At 38.9% G+C, this 21,930-nt stretch overlaps 1 protein-coding gene across 3 annotated transcripts in view; it reads right to left on the bottom strand.

Moving 5' to 3' along the window:
* AKAP9 (A-kinase anchoring protein 9) overlaps positions 1–21,930 on the bottom strand; it is a 204,250-nt gene that overhangs the window by 49,310 nt on the left and 133,010 nt on the right. For all 3 annotated transcript variants that reach the window (XM_030550534.1, XM_030550535.1, XM_030550536.1), the window contains exons 22-24: positions 19,495–19,721; positions 11,361–11,523; positions 1,707–1,919 (exon numbers count right to left, since the gene is read on the bottom strand). In XM_030550534.1, the coding sequence (XP_030406394.1) occupies positions 1,707–1,919; positions 11,361–11,523; positions 19,495–19,721 (603 nt within the window). The remainder of the gene's footprint in view (positions 1–1,706; positions 1,920–11,360; positions 11,524–19,494; positions 19,722–21,930) is intronic.

Here is a 21,930-nt window from a genome sequence, read left to right as displayed (position 1 = left end):
AAATGCATTTACTTTATGAAGTTAAAAATTTGTTGAGTAAACAGTTAACAGGACTGCTTAGCAATTAAATCACCTGATAGGACTCTCTGGTCACTTCTTTTGGTTGACTAGGGAGTCAGCTGACAGAGGACTGGAGGGTTATAAAGAGCAGGAACTGCTCTATGTCCTCTCTCTTTAGCCCTTTTCACCAGCTTAAGATGGGGTAGAGCTGCTGCAAAAGAGAGATGAGGCAACAGGGGGAGGAGGACCCTGTCTACCTCAGCTCAGAGGGTTTCCCCAAAGACCCCCAAAGGAAGGGTGAGCAAAAGTGAAGGAAAACACATATAGTAGAACCTCAGAATTACGAACACCAAGTTATGAACTGACTGGTCAACCATACAGCTCATATGGAACTGGAAGTAAGCAATCAGGCAGCAGCAGAGAACAAACCAAAACAACAACAAAAAAAAGGCAAACACAGTACAGTACTGTGTTAAATGTAAACTACTATAAAAATAAAGGGAAAGTTTTAAAAATGTTTTTGACAAGGTAAGGAAATTGTTTCTGTCCTTGTTTCATTTAAATTAAGATGGTTAAAAGCAGCATTCTTCTTCTGCATCATAAAGTTTCTAAACTGAATGAAATAAATATTAAGTTTTAAACTTTTGAAAGAAAAACCATAATATTTTGTTCAGTTACAAACACTTCAGAGTTATGAACAACCTCAGAAGTGTTCATAACTCTGAGGTTCTACTGTGTAGGGTTACTTACTTTGTATGGATCTGTATATTTCTTGTATGATTAAGTCCAGAACAATAATGTGTTAAAATCTGTACAAATATGTGTGTGTGTTGTATGCTGCAACAACATTTCCTCTGAGAAAATCAAATTGTAACCCAGAAGGCTCATGCTTTTGAGGGGATTTTGGCAAGGATGTGTTTCAGCTATAGGGGGACTCTGAGGAGTCAGCACTGGTTCCAGGTGCTAGGTAGCTGGGCCATGTGGTCATAGCTCTCCAAAGGAAGTGTTAGGAGACGGTCTGCATTTCGAAGTGTAACTAGGGACCCCAAGATTGGGACAGTGCCTGGCCTCTGTTCAGACTCTGGAGGCTTAAAATACCTGGGGATCCAGGTGCTGGATTTCCCCTTAATAGAGTCTGCTATGCCACCCTGCAGAGGGAGCTCAACAGGATCTATGACATCATGTTACATTCTTTCCTAATAGTGAGTCCCTGAAAGAGGAGTTTGGTGAGGGAAGAACACACCTTTCTCAGTGTCTAATCATGTGTGAACTTGTGTGACTACTTCAATCATGTGTGCTTAAGTAGAGTTTCTTGTGCAAACAGTGGTAACTGATCTAACTGTACTAGGAAGGAACAGAGTTAGGCCAACTTTTTAAAGTTGGGTGTCTAAAGTCAGCAGCTAAGTCCAAATTTGGTCACCTAAAAGTGGCCTAATTTTTAGAGGTGCTGAGCAATGATATTTTTCACTGACTTTACTGGCAGCTGTGGTTGCTCACACTTCTGAAAATCAGGGCACTTTTTGTTTAGTTGCCTAAATATGAATTTTTGTGGTCAGATTAGACATATGAAACTGTTGGCCTTATTGCATTATTCTATGAATGATACTAAAACAGAAAAAAAAGTTAGTTAAGACTTCTGAAATTTACTAAAGATGGAATAGGAAAATACGAGAGAACCTCATAGACAGAATGTGTAGAATACATACGTTGCTCTACTGGTCCTGCATCTGCTTTCATGGCATCCTTCTGTCTGGAGAGTAGCTCCTTTTCTTCCTGGATCTGCTGTCGTTCAGCCTCTAGTTCCTGCAATTTGTTACCTGTACATAGTAGCTCTTGCTCAAGATGGTCTATTATATCTGTTTTTTCCTGGATTTGTTTTTCCAGAAATGCTCTTTCATCTGCATAACCATCAATGAGGCCTGTTGAGCAGAAATATTAGGTTCATTTAATATGGCAACTTTCGAACTGCAATTTCAGTGCTACGGCAGAATTTCCAGAATTTGAGGCAACATAAAACTTCTAGAAACCTAAAGGTCAGATTAGTATTAATACAATGTTACTATGACAATTGTTGGGTGCTGACAACGTGTTCCGTGCTCTAAGGAACACTGTGTAGACAAGTTCATCCAACTAGGTTTACAATCCTAAAATCTAGTCCTGAAAAGCCTTGTTATGTGAGTAAATTCATACTCATGAGAGACTCTCAATGAAGTGAGTGAGACTGGAACACATTTTTCTTGGTATGGAAAACATTCACCTGCTCCTATTTCAAATTCTTCATCAAAACACACTTTTGTCCTGCCTATCAGTCCTAAACCACCTTTTGAGACAACATTCATAAGAACATAAGAATGGCCCTGTCATAAACAGATAGTTAAGCGTTAATAGAACAGGAGTACTTCATGTCTCTTTTGACTGTAAAGGGTTAACAAAGTTCAGTGAGCCTGGCTGTCACCTGACCAGAGGACCAATCAGGGGACAGGATACTTTCAAATCTTGAGGGAGGGAAGTTTTTGTGTGTGCTGTTAGTTTTTAGTTGTTGTTCACACTGGAGGCTCAGAGGGACCAGACGTGCAACCAGGTTTCTCTCCAATCTCTTTGATACAGTCTCTTATATGTCCAGATAGTGAGTACTAGGTAGATAAGGCGAGTTAGGCTTATGTTTGTTTTCTTTATTTGCAAATGTGTATTTGGCTGGAAGGAGTGCAAATGTGTATTTTGCTGAAAGGATTTTAATTTGTACTTGTATACTTATGCTGGGAGGGTATTCCAAGCATCTATAGCTAAAAGACCCTGTAACATATTCCATCTTAAATTTACAAAGATAATTTTTACTATTTTTCCCTCTTTAATTAAAAGCTTTTCTTGTTTAAGAACCTGACTTTTTTTTAATTCTGGTGAGACCCCAGGGGACCGGGTCTGGATCCACCAGGGAATTGGTGGGGAGAAAGGAGGGAAGGGGGAAGAGAAAGGTTAATTTTCTCTCTGTGTTAGGATTACTTTCTCTCTCAGGGAGAGTCTGGGAGAGGGAGAGAGAAGGAGGGGGGAAGGTGGATTTTCCTCTCTGTTTTAAGATTCAAGGAGTTTGAATCACAGTGATCTTCCAGGGTAACCCAGGGAGGGGAAGCCTGGGAGAGGCAACGGTGAGGGAAAGGGTTTACTTTCCTTGTGTTAAGATCCAGAGGGTCTGGGTCTTGGGGGTCCCCGGGCAAGGTTTTGGGGGGACCAGAGTGTACCAGGCACTGGAATTCCTGGTTGGTGGCAGCGCTACAAGTACTAAGCTGGTAATTGAGCTTAGAGGAATTCATGCTGGTACCCCATCTTTTGGACGCTAAGGTTCAGAGTGGGGAATTATACCATGACAGGCCCTACTGGGTCAGACCAAAGGTCCATCTAGCCCAGTATCCTGCCTTCCGACAGCAGCCAGCCAGGTGCCACAGAGGGAATGAACAGAACAGGCAATCAAGTAATCCATCCCCTGTTGCTCATTCCCAGCTTCTGGCAAACAAGAGGCTAGGGACACCATCCCTGCCCATCCTGTCTAATAGCTATTGATGGACCTATCCTCCATGGATTTATCTAGTTCTTTTTTGAACCTTGTTATGGTCTTATACAATTGTATGTGTGGGCACTGCTGAGTGAGTAATCTTACTGCTGGTATAATACCACTAGATAAATACACTATGTGTCTGATTTGTTATCTGTAATTTCCCTTTAAGCTTTACCTTTCAAAATCTTATTCATGTGAGTAATCTAAGAAATTCATATTGAGGAGGGATTTGGAAGAAGAGAGGGTGGATGCCTGTCACACAGTTGGCTGGTAGGGCACTCCCAGGGGATGGGAACAGCATAGAATATATATGCTGTCCATAGAGAGGACAGAAACAAGGGTATATGTAATAGAAATCTATGAAGCATGGATAGGGAAGTATCATGGTTTTTTGTATTCTCATGGGAAGAGTCCCTGCCCTTTGTTGTGACTTAAGAGAATAGAGAGCATTCAATGAACAATTCTTTATTAATTCTTTCATCACCATCTTTATATCAGGCATAAACCAGAGGACTTTAAAACACTATTTGCATATGTCTCATAATAGAAGATGTTGAGATGAATCATTTCTTGCTTATTCACTGTAGCTAGCTCCAGGCTCAGAGTTCAATGGAAATTAATCTTGACGCTTCTGACAAAAATCGTGTATGCCTTTATTTTAAGTGTCTACAACAGCAGCCTCTTACACTGGTTCATTCAGTAGACCCCTTTGCTAATGATATAACCTGGATGAATCACTTCCCTTCCTAAACTCACAATCCCTCACTTTCCATGTGGCATCTAAAATGTTTGGATGGCTAATATTTTCACTCTACACACTGCTGGAAAGGGCTCTGTGGAACAGAACTGAGCACTGCTCCATTCTGAACCAATATAGAACCAGTGCCACAACATGGTATTTGGGAGTGATGTGCTACCAGAGGTGCCATTTTTCAGAAGACACTTAAAATTGAGATCCCATCCATGCTAAAATGAGAACAGGATCAGGCCCTTCAGTAGCAAGATTGGCACTTAGCACTTTTCATGAGACAAGTCTCCTACCTAAATTCCAACTTCAGCAATTCCATTCTATTATTGCTATATTTCCTCTACAGCTTCACTTCTTGTGCTAAACTGATGTGTAATGATACACAGTGTACCAACAGTTGCCTTATTTAAGCCATGACATAGCTGCCTTTAAGTCAAGGATGACATAATCCCTCTGTATATCATTATTATTAGATATTTATAAGACTAAATCCCAGAAGTCCCAATCAGGACCAGGGCCCCACAGTAATAGAGTGCTATATTAAGCACATACATACAAACAATCCCTATCCAGAAGAGTTTTATTTTCAATGTGCATTAAGCAGAGTTCTTACAGTTACCTTTTTAAAGTAGGTATTATAAAAATAATGTTCTCACTTTGTCAACAGATGATTTTACTCAATTTTTTCATTAGGGTTAGATGCATGGTTTACTAATTGATTAGATTACCAAAAGACTGTTCATTTTTCAAGATTAATTCCCAGTTTAAAGAATAGCTCCCACAAATCACACTGGTTCAGATTTGTATAACTGAAAATTGTTCCAAATGTACAAGTTATTGGTTTATAAATTTCAAGATTAGCAAGATGCACCTATGCAACAAATTACTATACAAGCTTCATTAAGTTCACTTTACATATAGATATATATGTACTTTACCATAATTGCAAGTTATAAATTTAACCATAACCACTCCTTTAGAATGTTCTGAATAAGGATATTTGACAAATTAGGCATTTAAGGGCATATAGGATATGCAAAACAAAGTATTTGGGACAGGAACAAGCATTTTGTTCTGTTTGGACAGCACCTAACACAATGGGGTCCTGGGCTATGAGCTAAGTTCCTTCTAAGCTGCATGGTCGCACAGCAGGCTATCAAGGGTCACGAAGGCAAGGAGAGGCGCCTCTCCCCAGGCCCAGCCCAGTCGGAGGCTCCCGTGGCTGGGGAGAGGTGCCCTTTTCCCCGGCCCAGAGCTGATGTGGCAAGAAAGGGCTGGGGGGAGTCCTCTCTCCCTGAGTGTAGAACTGATAAATGAAATTGTTTTTAATTGTTCACTTTATTAATGTCACATCATAAGTAAAGTTTTATGAATGAAACAACACATTCATAAAACTGGTTACCCCAAGAACTGGCTAATTGACAATGAAGATGCGTGTTAAGAGCCACAGCTGTTCAGTCAGCTGCCCTTGTAAGTTTCACTATCAATCCAATTCCTGCTTAAATCACTGAGACTTGCACTGTCTCAGTATTGTAACTTCTGTTCATCATTTATTACACTTATCTATATTGTACCTTCTGTTCACTGTTTGCCATACTGTAATTCAAACTCCATTTTAAAACTTCAAACTCCATTTTGTAAAAACTTCCTCCAACCTTCATTTTTGCAAACCCTGCTGTAATCTTATTAGTTTAGTTTAGATGTGTGGATGAGGTGTGTCTGGATGATGGAATCAACCTCCAGCCCCAGCCTGTCCTGATGAAACAGAGTAGATGTAGACAAGAGCCCTAACAAAGTAAGAAGAGTCCACCCTAAAAAGAAAAGGTACAATAGAAGGAAGATCAAAGCCAGGTCTGAGACTGAAAGGCACGTCTACAATTGATGGGTGATCAATCACCAAACCTAGAGGCAGCGTGATACAGCAAGACCTATAGACTCTGGATTCAAACTAAAGCCTACAAAAAGGATGGGTGAGATGGAAGGCTTGGGAGGGTAACATTCTGCTGCCAACCTGGAAGGACATCGGTGCATACCCAACAGAGACCTAGCTCATCCTTGTGCCCAGCTTTCCTGGCCAGTTAGCCGCCACAAGCTATGAACCCAAGCTGCAAAATCAAGCCACGAACTGAAGCTATCTTCAGGAATGGTAACTATGCAGCAGCTGCAGAACATCTGATGGATGGATGGAGACAGAGAGAGAGAGAGAGAGAGAGAGTGTTTGTGTGTGTATTAGGTATAATGTGTGTGTATAAGGATTAAGATATTAGTTATTGGTCATTAATCAAATTATCATAATAAATGTGGCATCTTTGTCTTGCCCCCCTGAAAAGATCCTGTGTAGTTTTGTCTGTAGAACATGAGGCAGCCCGAATCCCAAACCCCTCATCCCTGGCCCCATTCAGAGCCTGCATCCCCAGCCAGAGTTTGCACCCCAACCCTCTGCCCCAGCCCAGAGCCCCCTCCCACACTCCGAACCCTTCAGCCCCACCCTCGCCACACATCACCTCCATATTGATGCACATAACAAAATTTATTCTGCACATGGATATAAAAAATTAGAGGTAGTACTGTGAGTAGGTCTCCTAGGTGCTACGGTAATATAAATAATATCTGTTTGCTGCAGAAGGAAAATAAAACAACCAGTGTCCCAAGAGAAGTATTACCTTTCCATTGTTTATTATTGTCTTTCTTGCTCTCTGCTTCTTACCACTGCCCTGGTGTTTTTTTCATTATCTTAATATGATTAAGATATAAATACCTAGGGGCAGTTACCTTGTCATCTTATTTGCCTGTAAAGCATCAGGCATACTAATAATGCAACAGAAACACAAAATTGGTGAGTCCAGATCCCCAACTGGTACAGACATGTTTTAACACTGCTGGTCTGTGATCTCCCTCTGGATGCACTGTAGGTCAGAAGAGGGGATACAACTTCATATTGTAGTAATAAATATGCTGCTGTGATTCTTAATACAATTAAAACTTTAGTAGCTTTCATGTAACAACTTAGTTGATCTCCTGCCAGTGCAAGATGTTTAAGGGCAAGGTGACATAGTTGAGACAGGATCATTCAGTTCAAATTTGTTAATGTTCAAGGAAATACTTTTACATAAGAAAGGCCAATAGTTCATCTAGCCCAGTATACTATCTTCCAAAATGGCCAATGCCAGATGTTTCAAATGGATGATTAGAACAGGGCAACTATTGAGTCACCATCCCCTGTTATCCAGTCCCAGCTTCTCGCAGGCAGAGGCTTAGGGATGCCAAAACCATGGGGGGCTGGAGGGGTTCATCCCTGACCGTCTTGGCTAATATTCATTAATGGAGATATCCTCCACGAACTTACCTAATTCTTTTTTGAACCCAGTTATACTTTAGGCCTTCACAACATCACTTGGCAACGAGGTCCATAGGTTGACTGTGCATTGTGTGAAGAAGTACTTCCTTATGTTTGTTTTAAACATGCTGCCTATTAATTTCATTGGTGACCCCTGCTTCTTGTGTTACGTGAAGGAGTAAATAACACTTCCCTATTCACTTTTTCCACATCATTCATAATTTTCTAGACCTTTGCCATGTCCTACTCTTAGACATCTCTTTTCTAAGATGAACACTCCCAGTCTTTAATCTTTCTTTGTATGGAAGTTGTTCCATACTGCTAAATATTTTTGTTGCCCTTTTCTGTACCTTTTCCAATTCTAATATATCTTTTTTGAGATGATGCAACCAGAACTGCATGCAGTATTAAAGTATCAGGGGATAGCCGTGTTAGTCTGTAGCCACAAAAACAACAAGGAGTCCATAAATGGCTATTAGCCAGGATGGGTAAGGAATGGTGTCTCTAGCCTCTGTTTGTCAGAGGATGGAGATGGATGGCAGGAGAGAGATCACTTGATCATTGCCTGTTAGGATCACTCCCTCTGGAGCACCTGGTATTGGCCACTGTCGGTAGACAGATACTGGGCTAGATGGACCTTTGGTCTGACCTGGTACGGCCGTTCTTATGAGTCTGGTGGCACCTTAAAGATTAACAGGTTTATTTGGGCATAAGCTTTCGAGGGTAAAAACCCCACTTCTTCAGATGCACACTTCCGATGCAGTATTTAAGGCACTTATCAACACTGAATTTCATCTGCCATTTTGTTGTCCAGTCACACCCAGTTTTGTGAGATTCTTTTATAACTTTGCAGTCTGCTTTGGACTTAACTATGTTTATTAATTTTTTATCATCTGCAAATGTTGAGACCTGTTTATGCCCTTTTCCAGATTATTTATGAGTATGTGGAGCAGCACTGGTCCCAGTACAGATCCCTGGGGGAACCTGTTATTTACCTCTTTCACTGTGAAAAGTGACCATTTATTCCTACTGTTTGTTTCTTATCTTTCAACCATTTACTGATCCATCAGAAGACCTTCCCTCTTATCCCAGGACCACTTACTTGGCTTAAGAGTCTTTGGTGAGGGACCTTGTCAAAGGCTTTCTGTCAGTCCAAGTACACTATACCCATCACCCTTGTTCACATGCTTGTTGCTGCTCTCAAAGAATTTTAGTAGATTGGTGAGGCATGCCTTCCCTTTACAAAAGCTGTGCTGACTCTTCCCCAACATAATGTGTACATCTATGCGTCTGATAATTCTGTTCTTTACTATAGTTCCACTGATTTGACTGGTACTGAAGTTAGGCTTACTGGCTTGTAATGGCCAATTTTTAAACCAGAGTGTTCCACTAATATTTTTTTTAAATTAACTCTTAGTCTGTGAATTGATATAGGAGCCACAAAATTAGACCAGGCTGGAGGGATGGATAGCTCAGTGGTTTGAGCATTGGCCTGCTAAACCCAGCATTGTGAGTTCAATTCTTGAGGGGACCACTTAGGATCTGGGGCAAAATCAATACTTGGTCCTGCTAGTGAAGGCAAGGGGCTGGACTCAATGACCTTTCAGGGTCCCTTCCAGTTCTATGATATATATATATATGGAGATATACCTATGTATACACAAACACACAAGTTACTTCTTCTTTGTGAAAGCTGAGGACCTTCTATAAAGATTTATGATACAAACTACAATAATACTAGTAAAGAGCTCTGTGTAAGCTCAAAAGCTTGTATCCCTCACCAGTAGAAGTTGGTCCAATAAAAGGTATTGCCTTACTTACCTTTTCCCTATAATACTAGTAAGTCAGATACCAATTAAGCAAAAAGTCATTGGTGGATCTGGGCAAAATATATAGAGTTGAGAAGAACAGATTTGTTCTTTTAATTTAATTTTAGTTTTAGTTATTATTTATTATTTATTTTACTTTATTATTTTAGTTTTGAAATCCAGCATTTCTTTTCTACCTTCAAATTCTCTTCTGCTGCAGAATTGGATACTGTCTAAATAAGAAGGAAGTTCTCTCTAAAACCAGTATTGGCAAAACTCAGTGGATTGACAAACATGTTTCATCTCAGAAATGACTGAATACCTATCAGTTCTGTGATGAGTGTAGATTACACTCTCCTGGGATCTACCCAAGAAATCCTAGTCAGATAACATAATATACTTTATCTTATCAGAAAGCATTACACCACTCACTCCAATGAACAGAAAGGTAGATTTTACATCAAATTCTTTCGGCACTTTTGGGTACTGTTTTATTTACAGAAAATACAGCTAAAAAAAAAGTGTATAATTTGGAAATTTGCTAATTCTAGAGTTTCACACCAAAAGATGAAAAATGCAAACAGATGTGATTAATTAATGAGAGTTATAAAATACCTGGTGTCTACTCGCACACTCCTAACCGCAGTGTTAGACATACCCTTACAGGTGCGGCACAGAGAGTTAAGCTGGCTTCTTTGCATCTCACATGTCATTACGAGTAATAAAGGTTTTCCAGGACAAATTCTGCTTTCAGTTACCCCTTTGAAAACCCATTATCTTCAAATTAACCTCTCAGTGACAGCTGTGTAACTGCCATTTGTAAATCTGAATAGGTGGAACTGATTGGACCTTAATCATAGAAATGTGTTATTACTCAAGAACAGAATCCAGCTCTCTCTCTTTTAGCTGTGGTGGCACTCCAGTGCTATCAGGAATAAAAGTAGTAAAAGCTCATTTTTCTCATTAAAGTAAGCCACTCTAAGTACGAGCAAAAATAATGAGCGGAAGTTCTATGTTTTATTACATTCATGTGAAACTAAACTGATGCTTGTTAAGTCTTGCCTACACAAAATGGAACAAGACATTTTTTCTTAGTACAATAATACATACAAAGAAATTTTTAGCTCCCAGAGTCTAGTGAAAGGCATTCACTACATATTTGTGTGTGTGGCTCAATTTTCAGGTTTCCCTTCTAGATTAATAGATTTTTGATTAACAGATTTTAAGACGAGAGGGGACTATCATGATCATCTAGCTTAGGTTACATTAATGTAAAATTAAAAAACTGGGCTGGCCTGGGGGGGAATAACTGCACAACCACATGTTGGAATCAGAGTTCTAATACTCAGTCTCTTGGTTTCTCAGGTCACTACAGGCTAGGAGCACTGAGCAAACAGTGTATTCATCCTTGGCAAGGAAAAACCATGGGTTGGGGGAGAGATAGAAGAGAAATTGGAGGAGGGGTGAACTATGAGGATCCCTCCAAAATGAAAAGTTATTATTGTCTCCTTAACCTTCCTGACAATGCATGAAGTTAGTTTATATGCCTTTTCTTCCCTTCTTTCTCTGTCTCTCCTTATGTATCACACTATAGCTGTGTTTTTGTTTCACTCTGTTACCAGTCTTCTTACTTTCAGTCATTTTCTTTTTCTCTCTAGTTGTACATCCTACCTATACTGCTGGTGAAAAAAAGGATAATTTAGCCAAAACTATCCAAAATTTGATAGTGATCTAAAATGTTCATTGCCAAATAAACTGATCTAATTTGTAATGTGTTTAGAAATCTACTTTTATAAAGTAGCTAAATAGAAAAGAAATAAAATTATTGTAGCTATAAAATTTGGCCATGTACTATAAAAAGTGAATGAATATGTCTATGTTTTCAAATTCAGCAATATATCAATGGGAAATGCTCACCCTCTGCTTTGCTGAGCTCCAATGCCAGCTGCTCTCTGGCTTTGACCTCTTCATTGAGTCGCTCTTGCAATTCTTCCCGGCATTTGAAAAATTCAGTGGCCTCCTGTTGCTTTTTGAAGGATTCTCGCATAAGTTCTGTCTGCGAAACTTTAGCATGTTCCAGCTAGAGCAGGAGAAAGTAACAAATATTAGACGTTCAGGAGAATTTTAAATAAAAACACCTACTCTACGGGTATGTCTACATAGCAAAAAAAACCCCTTGCAGCTGGCCCATATCAGTTGATTTGGGCTCGTGCTCTGAGCCTGTTTCATTACTGTGCAGACTTCTGTGCTTGGAATGGAGCCCGGGTTCTATGATCCTGTAAGGTTGGAGGGTCCCAGGGCTCGGGTTCCAGCCCAAGACAGCAGGTTATATAGCAATGAAATAGCCCCACAGCTCAAGCCCCGTGAGCCTGATTCAGCTGGCATGGGCCAGATCCAGGTTTTTCTTGGCTGTGTAGACATGCTCTCTATCTTTCATGTAAAATTATGAATTGTATTGACTGATTAATAGCCTGATAAAAAGACACACATTAACTTCAACGGATACTGGATCAGATGTTCAATGCATATGCACTGACATACTACAATACTAAGTCCCACACAATATGAAGATCTAAGCAAATACAGACAAATGTTCAGTTCAGAGTATAGTACGAGTCACATGACTGAATCCATATTTATGTGCCAAAACTTGAAACTTCCTGGTTTTTGTCAGTTTATACCAGACTCACCTTTATTTAAACAACATGAGTTTTGCATTTAATATGTGTAGGAGTATACTGTCACTAACCACATCCTTAAGAAGCACCATACAAAAACTACGGCATTTCTGAACAAATTTTTAGGTAAGCAGCATTCCTTTCTTCTTCCATGCACATGTGTAAGTAGACACAAGAGGAAAATGTGAATTTTGAAAATATTAAAATTTTCAATTAATGAGGCAGTAAAGCAATGTTTGTTTCAACAGTTCCTTATTAACATTGTAATGGCTTTTTAATCTATGTCTTCTCATGGTCCTCAAGTTACAGAATGACACAACAAATGTTTGCTTAATTTCAGAAAAGTAAAGAACTCACACCCTTGTTTTTATACTGTAAGTCTTAGAAGATTTCTGTAAGTATGGTCACTTCCGTGTTTTGCAAGTCTGTTCTGTGAAATGGAGGCTACTTCATCTAATTCTTCAAAAATAAGAGCTGTTTATTTTTCACTAACTCCAGCTAGGCTAATTAATAAATTAAGGATACTGAATTGCTCAAACTAAACTGTCTTACTAAAATGCAAAGACTTTACTATTTTTGAAAAATGACTTGGGAAAATTTTATAACAATTTCACACCAATTTGTCTACTTATCCATAAAAATGGCTGTTCAGAATTAAACTTCTAACTAAAAACATCTAATCACTAATATTTCTTCTTTTAACATTAATGAATTTAAACTATTCTTTGAAAGCAGTGCAAGGCTTTAAAAGGGTGCATGGCTGCTACAGGGGAGTAGTGGGGGCAAAAGACATATCTGGCTTTAAGACTAAGCTTGATAAGTTTATGGAGGGGATGGTATGATGGGATAGCCTAATTTTGGCAATTAATTTGGCAATTGATCTTTGATTATCAGCAGGTAAGTATGCGATGCGATGTTAGATGGGATGGGATCTGAGTTACTACAGAGAATTCTTTACTGGGTGCTGGCTGGTGAGTCTTGCACACATGCTCAGGGTTTAACTGATCGCCATATTTGGGGTCGGGAAGGAATTTTCCTCCAGGGCAAATTGGCAGAGGTTTTACGCCTTCCTCTGCAGCATGGGCCATGGGTCACTTGCTGGAGGATGCTCTGCAGCTTGAGGTCTTCAAACAACAATCTGATGATTTCAATAACTCAGACATAGGTTAGGGGTTTGTTATAGAAGTGGATGGGTGAGATTCTGTGGCCTGCATTGTGCAGGAGTCGGACTAGATGATCTTATTGGTCCCTTCTGACCTTAAAGTCTATGAGTCTATGAGTCTACAGATTGTACTGACTTTTAGAGGGACATCATCATCTACTTGAAACAAAATTTATTCAAAAATAAATTTAAAAGAAGGGATAGGTACTAGAGGTGCCCAGGAATTTCTCTACTAATTTGTTTTGGTTTTACAAGCACATTATACTATTTTAAGTTTTTATATTGTAGGCTGCTGTATGAAACACCCATGCAAACAAAAGGGGAAATTAAATAACAAAACTTGCTATACCGAGTAAACAGTGAAACTGACTCAGGGCTTGTCTACAAGGAGATATTCAGGAAATCTGAATTAACTAATTTCCAAACTGAATTAAACTAAACTGAAATAAAGCCAGTTTAATTTTGAATGAGAGAGTCTAAACAGGGATTTAATGCAGTTTAACCGATCAATTTTTAATTCACACCTTTAGTTAATTTGGATTAATATTTCTAGTTTAGACAAGCCCTTAAAGTACCATCAAATGCACACATTAAAACTGAAAAATAAAAGATTTTTTCTCTCTAATCCCTTTAAATTGTAAAGAAGTTAGGTGTTACTGGTAATAAGTATAGGAAAAAAAGTTTTTTAAGTTGACAATATCCTTTTCATAAAACTATTAGAATTATGCCATTTTAAATTTACTAGTGCTATTAAATTTCAGATATGTATATTATGGCTTAGAAAACGAAACCTACAGGGGTGGTTTTATTACATTACACTACATTTTCACACATATAAAAAAAAGAAAACTCATAGGAAATCTCTTTGTTACTGGTCTAAGCAATAAACACTACTAAAATATATGCACAAGAACACATGAAATACTCGACCTTTGTATCTTTTCATAAAAAAACTTAACACCCAATACAGTTACAGTTTGTAGCCCTAATAATTTTATAATTAAGACTTATCACTGCCTGTTAAATCATTAAAATAGAAAATGGACAGCATACATGATTAAAAACAATAGGTTCTATGTTCAAGAGATATATGTTTAATTTATTTCCAAACACACTTTCTTTTAGCTGTAAAGATTAAAAAGTTGAACTTCCTTAAATAATATCATACTTACTGAATATGGAGGTGTAGGCAAGGAGATTTTAGAGACAACTTTTAATATATGCCCATTTTTTTTGTGCCTGTAGTGAAAAATTGAAGTATTTACAACTACAGAGTTATTTTCATCCAAGTGTTCAGTGAAAGGAAAAGGATTTGGTAAAGGCACACGAGATTCAACCTCATAGGTATCTTCTTCTTGGCCTTCTGATCGCAAGCCATTAAATAAGTTAGATGCCCAGTATGTGCGGTAAGAATCCATTCCAAAAGATGTTGCTGTTGCTCTCTTCTCCTCCCTCACGTGGCTATTTTGCTCTGGCTATTTTAGTTGTAGACATTAGCAATAAAACATCTTAAATTTTTGACACTCTTGAGGAAATGGCACAGTCATGCTAGCGACAGTGTGAGAACAATCATTCCACTTTCACATGAGTAATCAAGAAATGCAGGAAGGTCCCAGGTAAACATCAAGCAATAAGAGGAATCAACATTTGCAGAAACCAGCTGGATAACTGAGCTTTGCCATTTTTCCAATAAAAAATCCTCCTCTATAATATATTTCACATTAAAATGAAATCTGAATCTTTCAGAAACAGAAAAATGGTAACCGGAGGGAGGTAATTACCAAAGCAAGAAAGTATACTTTCGGTATCAAAGCAGGTACGCTGCAGCAAGCAAGCAATCAGCAGAACCTGGCAGCAACTGTCAACACTTTTAATCTCCACTGGAGCATCAACAAGAAATTTACATATGAAAGTATTTGCCTTTATTCTTGTTCCTTGAGTTAATTCAACAGGAAGAGCTGTTTTGAACTCAATCAATCAAAAAATGCCTCGTCTCACTGAGTAAAAGTTTCCTGTCAATATCTTCCGTGAAAAAGAGTTCAGGACAGAGGGAGTGGCTAAATTAGGTACACTGGCAGGTGGAATTTGAATTAATACGCCCACTTATGAAGCTTGCTCAACAGGATTCAAATTCCACAACAGAGCTCTAACAGAGTGTGTTCAAACAGGTTTAAAATAGCACTTTAAAGATTATGACAGGTTTCTACCAGTCCTTTTAAAAAGTATGCTGATTTCTATGCATAGTACAATTAATTGAGGAAAATGACTTAAGTATCTGCTCTGCTTGTAATTATTTTATTTAGATGTTATTTTCTCATATTGATTATATTGAACACGTCATGTTATTTCTATCATTCATCTCTTCAAACTCTTTTCTTTTGGGCTGCCATTAAAGGTAAAACAGCTGAGTTTATTTTTTTAATGTTCAGACACAGAATATTTAATAAATTATTAAGAAATTTCTTGCAACATTAAGAAACTCCCTACTACTCCTCTGTTTCTCTTACCAATTACATTAGCAGACATCAGGGTCACATCACTCGATATGCTTGTTATTCCCAAGCAGAGAAACATTATCTGGTGAGTGGTTGGGAAATGGGGCCACAATTTATATTAGATACTACAGAAAAATATGTAAACAATGCATATATTCATTTATTTTTATCAGAGGTCTCATTAACAGGGATAAATCACATCCCTGAGTGATGCAGTTATACTGACCTAACCCCTGGTGTAGACAGTGCTATGTCAATGGGAGGGCTTCTCCCGTCAACATAGCTACCGCCTCTCGGGGAGGTGGATTAACTATGCCAACAGGAAAAGCTCTCCTGTTGATATCGTAGCATCTTCACTGAAGCGCTACACTGGTGCAGCTGTGCCGCTCCAGCATTTTAAATGTAGACCTGTCCTTTGCAGACCTGCCCACTGGCCCAATCTGAGGAGCTGAGGGAGCAAGGGGCACAGAGGGAACAAAGGTGGCATTATGCTTCCCCCAATGTCAGGGGTTTCTGGCAACTGATTTAATCTGCTGTGGAATCTGAAACAACCTCACAGTTGTGCTAATAGCTGGTAATAGTCTCCTAGGTGCTATTATACATCTGAGGATTACTGGAACACAGGATACAGTAGATACTCGGTCAATAACCCTTCCTCTGACACAGTATTAGCACACCCTTATTCCAGGGAGGAGGATTGAAAGAAAATGGCACAGAGGCACCTGTACCAGCTCTGTGCCACCTAGGGATTCTGCTTAAGCCAGTATTCTAGATCTTTGCCCTGCAGCAGTAGTATAAGGGAGCTGAACAGAGGCCAGGAACTGAACCAAAATGATGTATCTTTTCTGACACTACAAAATAAACATTTGTAAATGTCGAAGTATTGACACGATGCCAAAGAGATGAAACATTTTCCTATTCTAAATGATAAATTATGGTGAGGTCTTTTTGTTCTGTTTGTATAGTGCCTAGTACAATAGGGTCCTGGTCCCTGAGGACAGTACAAATAATAAGCAGTAACAATAATTTAATGCTGTAAGAGAAATGTTTACATTTTAGTATTACCCACTACGTTTCATATTTTGTGTGAGAATAATTTGCATTATAGCGCTGAAGAACACAGAAATAAGAAGTTACACAAATTAGTTATATTAAATGTGCAATAACCGCACTAGTACATTTATAATTAGAATAACAAATGATCATGTCTGCCAAGGCTGTTGGGCACTTGTATAATATGTCAGAACATATAAACATTAGATTTCCATAAAGAGAAGGATGGAAAAAATGTACCTTCTGACTGGTTTTATGAAATGACCATAAAGTACAAATAAAGATGCTGTAAAATGAACTGATAGCATCTGTTGTAAACTGCAGTGCTACTGAAAACCTCTCTGTGGCAAAGTTTATAACACAGAACAGCTCAACATTTGCTTTCTTTTTTTTTTTCTCCTGCTTCACCCTCCAGATGGAGAAATCATTTATTCCTCATGCATGTGGAACATCATATTCACAAAACCATTATGCAGTGTAATCTGTTCAGAATTGTACCTACTATAAAGTAACAAAGTTCAAATAACTAAATTCAGACAAAAAATAGCACAAGCTAGAAAATCCAAGGTTCTGTCTGAATGCCTTAGTGAAGAAAAAAAGGCACAATACTGACTTCAGCTTTTGCTGGTATTAGAATTTCTTGGTGTCCTTACAGTAGAACCTCAAAGATACAAACACCAGAGTTATGGACTTACCAGTGAACCAGACACCCTATGGAACTGATCAATCAGGCAGCAGTGCAGACAAAAAACCAAAAACCAAGCCAACAAATACACTGTACTGCCTCGGGGCTTTAGCCCTGGGGCTCAGGGCTTCGGCCACAGGGGGTTGGGACTGCAGATATAGGTTGGGGTGTGTGTTTTCAGGGCTCCAGGCTTCTGACTCTCAGGAGCAGCAGGGCTCAGGGCTTTAGACTGGGGGGGGGGAGCTCTGGGGCTTTGTGGCTCCGCTCCCAGCTTCAGCCCCGTGCTGAGACTCAGGGCTTCAGCCATGGGGGGTTGGGGCTTCAGCAGTAGGGTGGGAAGGGGTCTCCCACTCCCACTGGGAGTGTCGGGGCTTGGCACTTCAGCCGGCGGCTCCATTGTTGGCTTCAGCCCCATGGGGAGCACAAGGCTTTAGCTACAATGGATGCGCCAGTTTCAGCCCCAGCATTCCCCCCATAGCTTAAAGCCCCGAGCCCGAAGTCAGGAATGGAGATGTGAGGAGCCCTGGCACCCCCTGCTGAAGCCCCAAGCCCCAGCGCTTCCCCCAGGTCTAAAGCCCTGAGCCCCGGTGCTCCCATGGGGCAGAAGTTCTGAGCTTCCCATCCAGAGCCCAGGCACCCCAAGGGTCAGAAGCTCTGACTCTTCTGCCCCTCTGGACCCCCATCCTCACGGCTGCAACCCCAAACCCCCACTACTACCACCATGGCTGAAGTCTGTAACCTTTTGTTCAGTTATTGACCATTTCAGTTACGGACAATTTCTATTCCCAAGGTGTCTGTAACTCTGAGGTTCTACTGTATCCTGTTTGCATCTGAACTTTAATATAGTTTAAAGGTACTATTTTTGTATCTTTTTTAAGAAAGAAAAGTGTTTAAAAGATTATGAATGTACATTTACCTAAGATAAGAAATAAGAATTTCTCTAGTCTCAAAGATAAGTACACATTTATGTATTCAGATATGTATATTAATATGGGGAAAATGCCATTTACTTGTTAAATTATAATGGCTCCAAAGTTCTACTGTGTCAATCAATATTCAACATCTTTTAAAAGATTAATTTTTAGCCCAACACACTGACAAATTTTTTTCAAAGTCATTAACCTATCACTCAAATCCTTCCTACTCTGTGAATCACTGACCATACAGACTGCATGTACCCAGCTACTTCACGTCCATCATGGTCCACTGCATCAAAGCAACTGTCCAATGTGTATATCAAGCCCACTTCATAACTAAAATGACTGCTGAAAAAATATGACAATAGCATTTTCATGTTAGACTGGACCAACTATAACTCAAGTATGATTTCTTGTGGCCTATCCCTGTAGAAAGTGAAGAAAAACATCCCCCTCCTTGTGCCTACTAATGTACCTGGGCTAATATAATGCATTTCTATACATGGATGTAAAGGATTCATTAAATTAGATATTTAACACAACAGAGCATATTTTTAAAATTTCATTTACTTAGTTTTCCTGTTGGATTACAAAAGTACATATACAAAGATAACATACAGAGCAAAAAAATCTCCACTTTCAATGACGGAGTATTGTAAATCTATGTTTATGCTGGGAGTTCACTGAAACACATCACTGTTAAAGGCTTGGGGCCAGAGCCTCAGCTAGCGTAAAATTAAAAGATATGCAAAGGGAGACATTCAATGCCTGGAGCCCTTCGACAAAAACATAATGCAAACCAAGGCCCTAATTCTGTAAACATGTATACATGTGAGTAACTTTACCCATGTGAGTAGTCTTATTCAACTCAAAGGGATTATTCTCACACACAAAGTTATCCCATACATAATTGCTTGCAGGATCAGAGCTCTAAGAAAAACACAGAAATATTCTCCTTTCCATATGAATATAGAGTCTGCATCTATACAAACACCACATTAATGAAAAACAAAAGGAAAAAAGGCCTACCACTGCAAACTCAAAGCATATATTACAGTTACCTGATTGCTGGTTTCATTGATGGCTTCCAGAAGTTTTTCAACAGCTGCTTGCAGTCGAGAACTAATATTTAGAACTAATTCTTCATTGTCAGGGTCTATCTCTGCTCCAGCAAAGCCACTCTCTGTGAGATGCTGAGTCAACTGAAGTCCTTCATCTGTTATTCCTGACCACCTCATAGTAGCATCATCTCCCAAATCAGTACCGTGATATAAGGAAGAGGGTTCTTCTGCAATAACAATAATCTTTATATATGAACTCATAGTATTTAAAATGAAAAAATTACACATATGAATTATAATTACAGAGACAGGTCATAAACTAATTATAAAATATTTATACCTTCAAAGCAGGACACCACAAGACACACAGAGAAAATGTTGTACACTAAAAATACACAAAGTACAGTGCAAGTTAATTCGAGAACAAGCAGAAAAGAGAGAGAGAGAGAAAAGAAGTTGTTCTGAACAGAGATTATTATTTTGAACAGCTTGGTAGTACTGCTTTGGGTTCTAAGAACCTGATCTTTCAAACCCTTATTACTGAAGACAATTTTTATTATTGCGAGTAGACCATAATAATGATTTGCAGGACTGGCCCTTAATATGGAGTACCAGGTTAAGAAACTGATAATCTCTCTGTCATCAGTAGCTAAGTGTAGCATTGTGAATTAGCCCAACTGTTCAAAAAAATTACTAATTAAAATACAAAGACTTAAATTAGTTGAGCACAATAATGTAAGCAATTCACACAGTTTCTTGGAATGAAAGTGACTGGAATCCTGAATACACTGATAGTCAGCAATATTATTAATGAACTGAAAATTGGTTAAAGGGGTATATGAACCAATGACAAACGTTGCAGATGAACTGGTGGGGTCTGTACTGGGGGATAATATGGCATTTTTCTAGTCCAGGGGTAGACAACCTGCGGCACGTGAGCTGATTTTCAGTGGCACTCACACCACCCGGGTCCTGGCGCACTGGTCTGGGGACTCTGCATTTTAATTTAATTTTTAATGAAGCTTCTTAAACATTTTAAAAACTGCATTTACTTTACATACAACAACAGTTTAGTTATATATTATAGACTTATAGAAAGAGACCTTCTAAAAACGTTAAAATGTATTACCGGCACACAACACCAAAACTAGAGTGAATAAATGAAGACTCAGGCACAGCACTTCTGAAAGGTTGCCGACCCATGTTCTAGTCCTTAATATTCCTGATGTCTGATTTCAGTTTCATATGCAATATCCTTTCTGTCTGAAAAGCAGCAGCAGACACAGTTTTGCCCAAGGTTTTTTTAGCCTGATACAAGTAATCAGAAAGCACTGGATTTTGAATATTTAGAATGTAGGTATTCAGTAAAGCAAGAGACAAATGTGCACATACTGGCTGTTTTCAGACGTTTTAGGCAACAGGTGAAATTTTCTATAACAGTAGGGTGAGTGCGATAACAATCCATGTCTTGTAGCAGTAGGTTATTTCATTATGTTACTTCCGAATTTTGAAAATGAAAAGCACTATCTGATTATTAGATTTTGAATTGGCAAAAATGTTTCCTTATAATGGAAAAGTTTGTTTTATTAAAATAATATAATCTTGAAAATATCTTTTTGAAATTTTTTTCAAATGGACAAATATTTTTTATCCAAGGTTTAAATTTCATAGATTGAACAGGTTTGTTCTCCAATTCATAATATCGATAGTCATCAGTAATTACCCAATATGTCACATGGCATCAGCAATTCGTAGTTCTGTGCCTGACACACCAAATGTCATTCCTGCTTTTAAGTTAGAGAAAGTCAAATAATTATCCTATGAAACTACTTTGGAGAGAGATGGAAAAGACTTTTTTGGGGGACAAGTAATGGTATCACAATGTATGCTTGTTCAGCAATTAAATATGAAACAAGTAATAGGGATCTGTAAATTGCAGTATTGAGTTGTAAAAGCAACAGAGAGTCCTGTGGCACCTTATAGACTAACAGACGTTTTGGAGCATGAGGATAAGGATAAACGGACACAAATCAGATATTACAGTAACCTGTAGGAGAACACTTCAACCTCCCTGGCCACACTATAGCAGACCTTAATGTGGCCATCCTGCAGCAAAAAAACTTCAGGACCAGACTTCAAAGAGAAACTGCTGAGCTTCAGTTCATCCGCAAATTTGACGCCATCAGCTCAGGATTAAACAAAGACTGTGAATGGCTTGCCAATTACAGAACCAGTTTCTCCTCCCTTGGTTTTCACACCTCAACTGCTAGAACAGGGCCTCATCCTCCCTGATTGAACTACCTCATTATCTCTAGCTTGCCTGCATATACATACCTGCCCCTGGAAATTTCCACTACATGCATCTGACGAAGTGGGTATTCACCCACGAAAGCTCATGCTCCAAAACGTCTGTTAGTCTATAAGGTGCCACAGGAC

Source organism: Gopherus evgoodei, chromosome 2, assembly GCF_007399415.2.
Source record: "Gopherus evgoodei ecotype Sinaloan lineage chromosome 2, rGopEvg1_v1.p, whole genome shotgun sequence".
Classification (NCBI taxonomy): Eukaryota; Metazoa; Chordata; order Testudines; family Testudinidae; genus Gopherus; species Gopherus evgoodei.
This window is presented reverse-complemented; position numbering and strand designations above follow the sequence as displayed.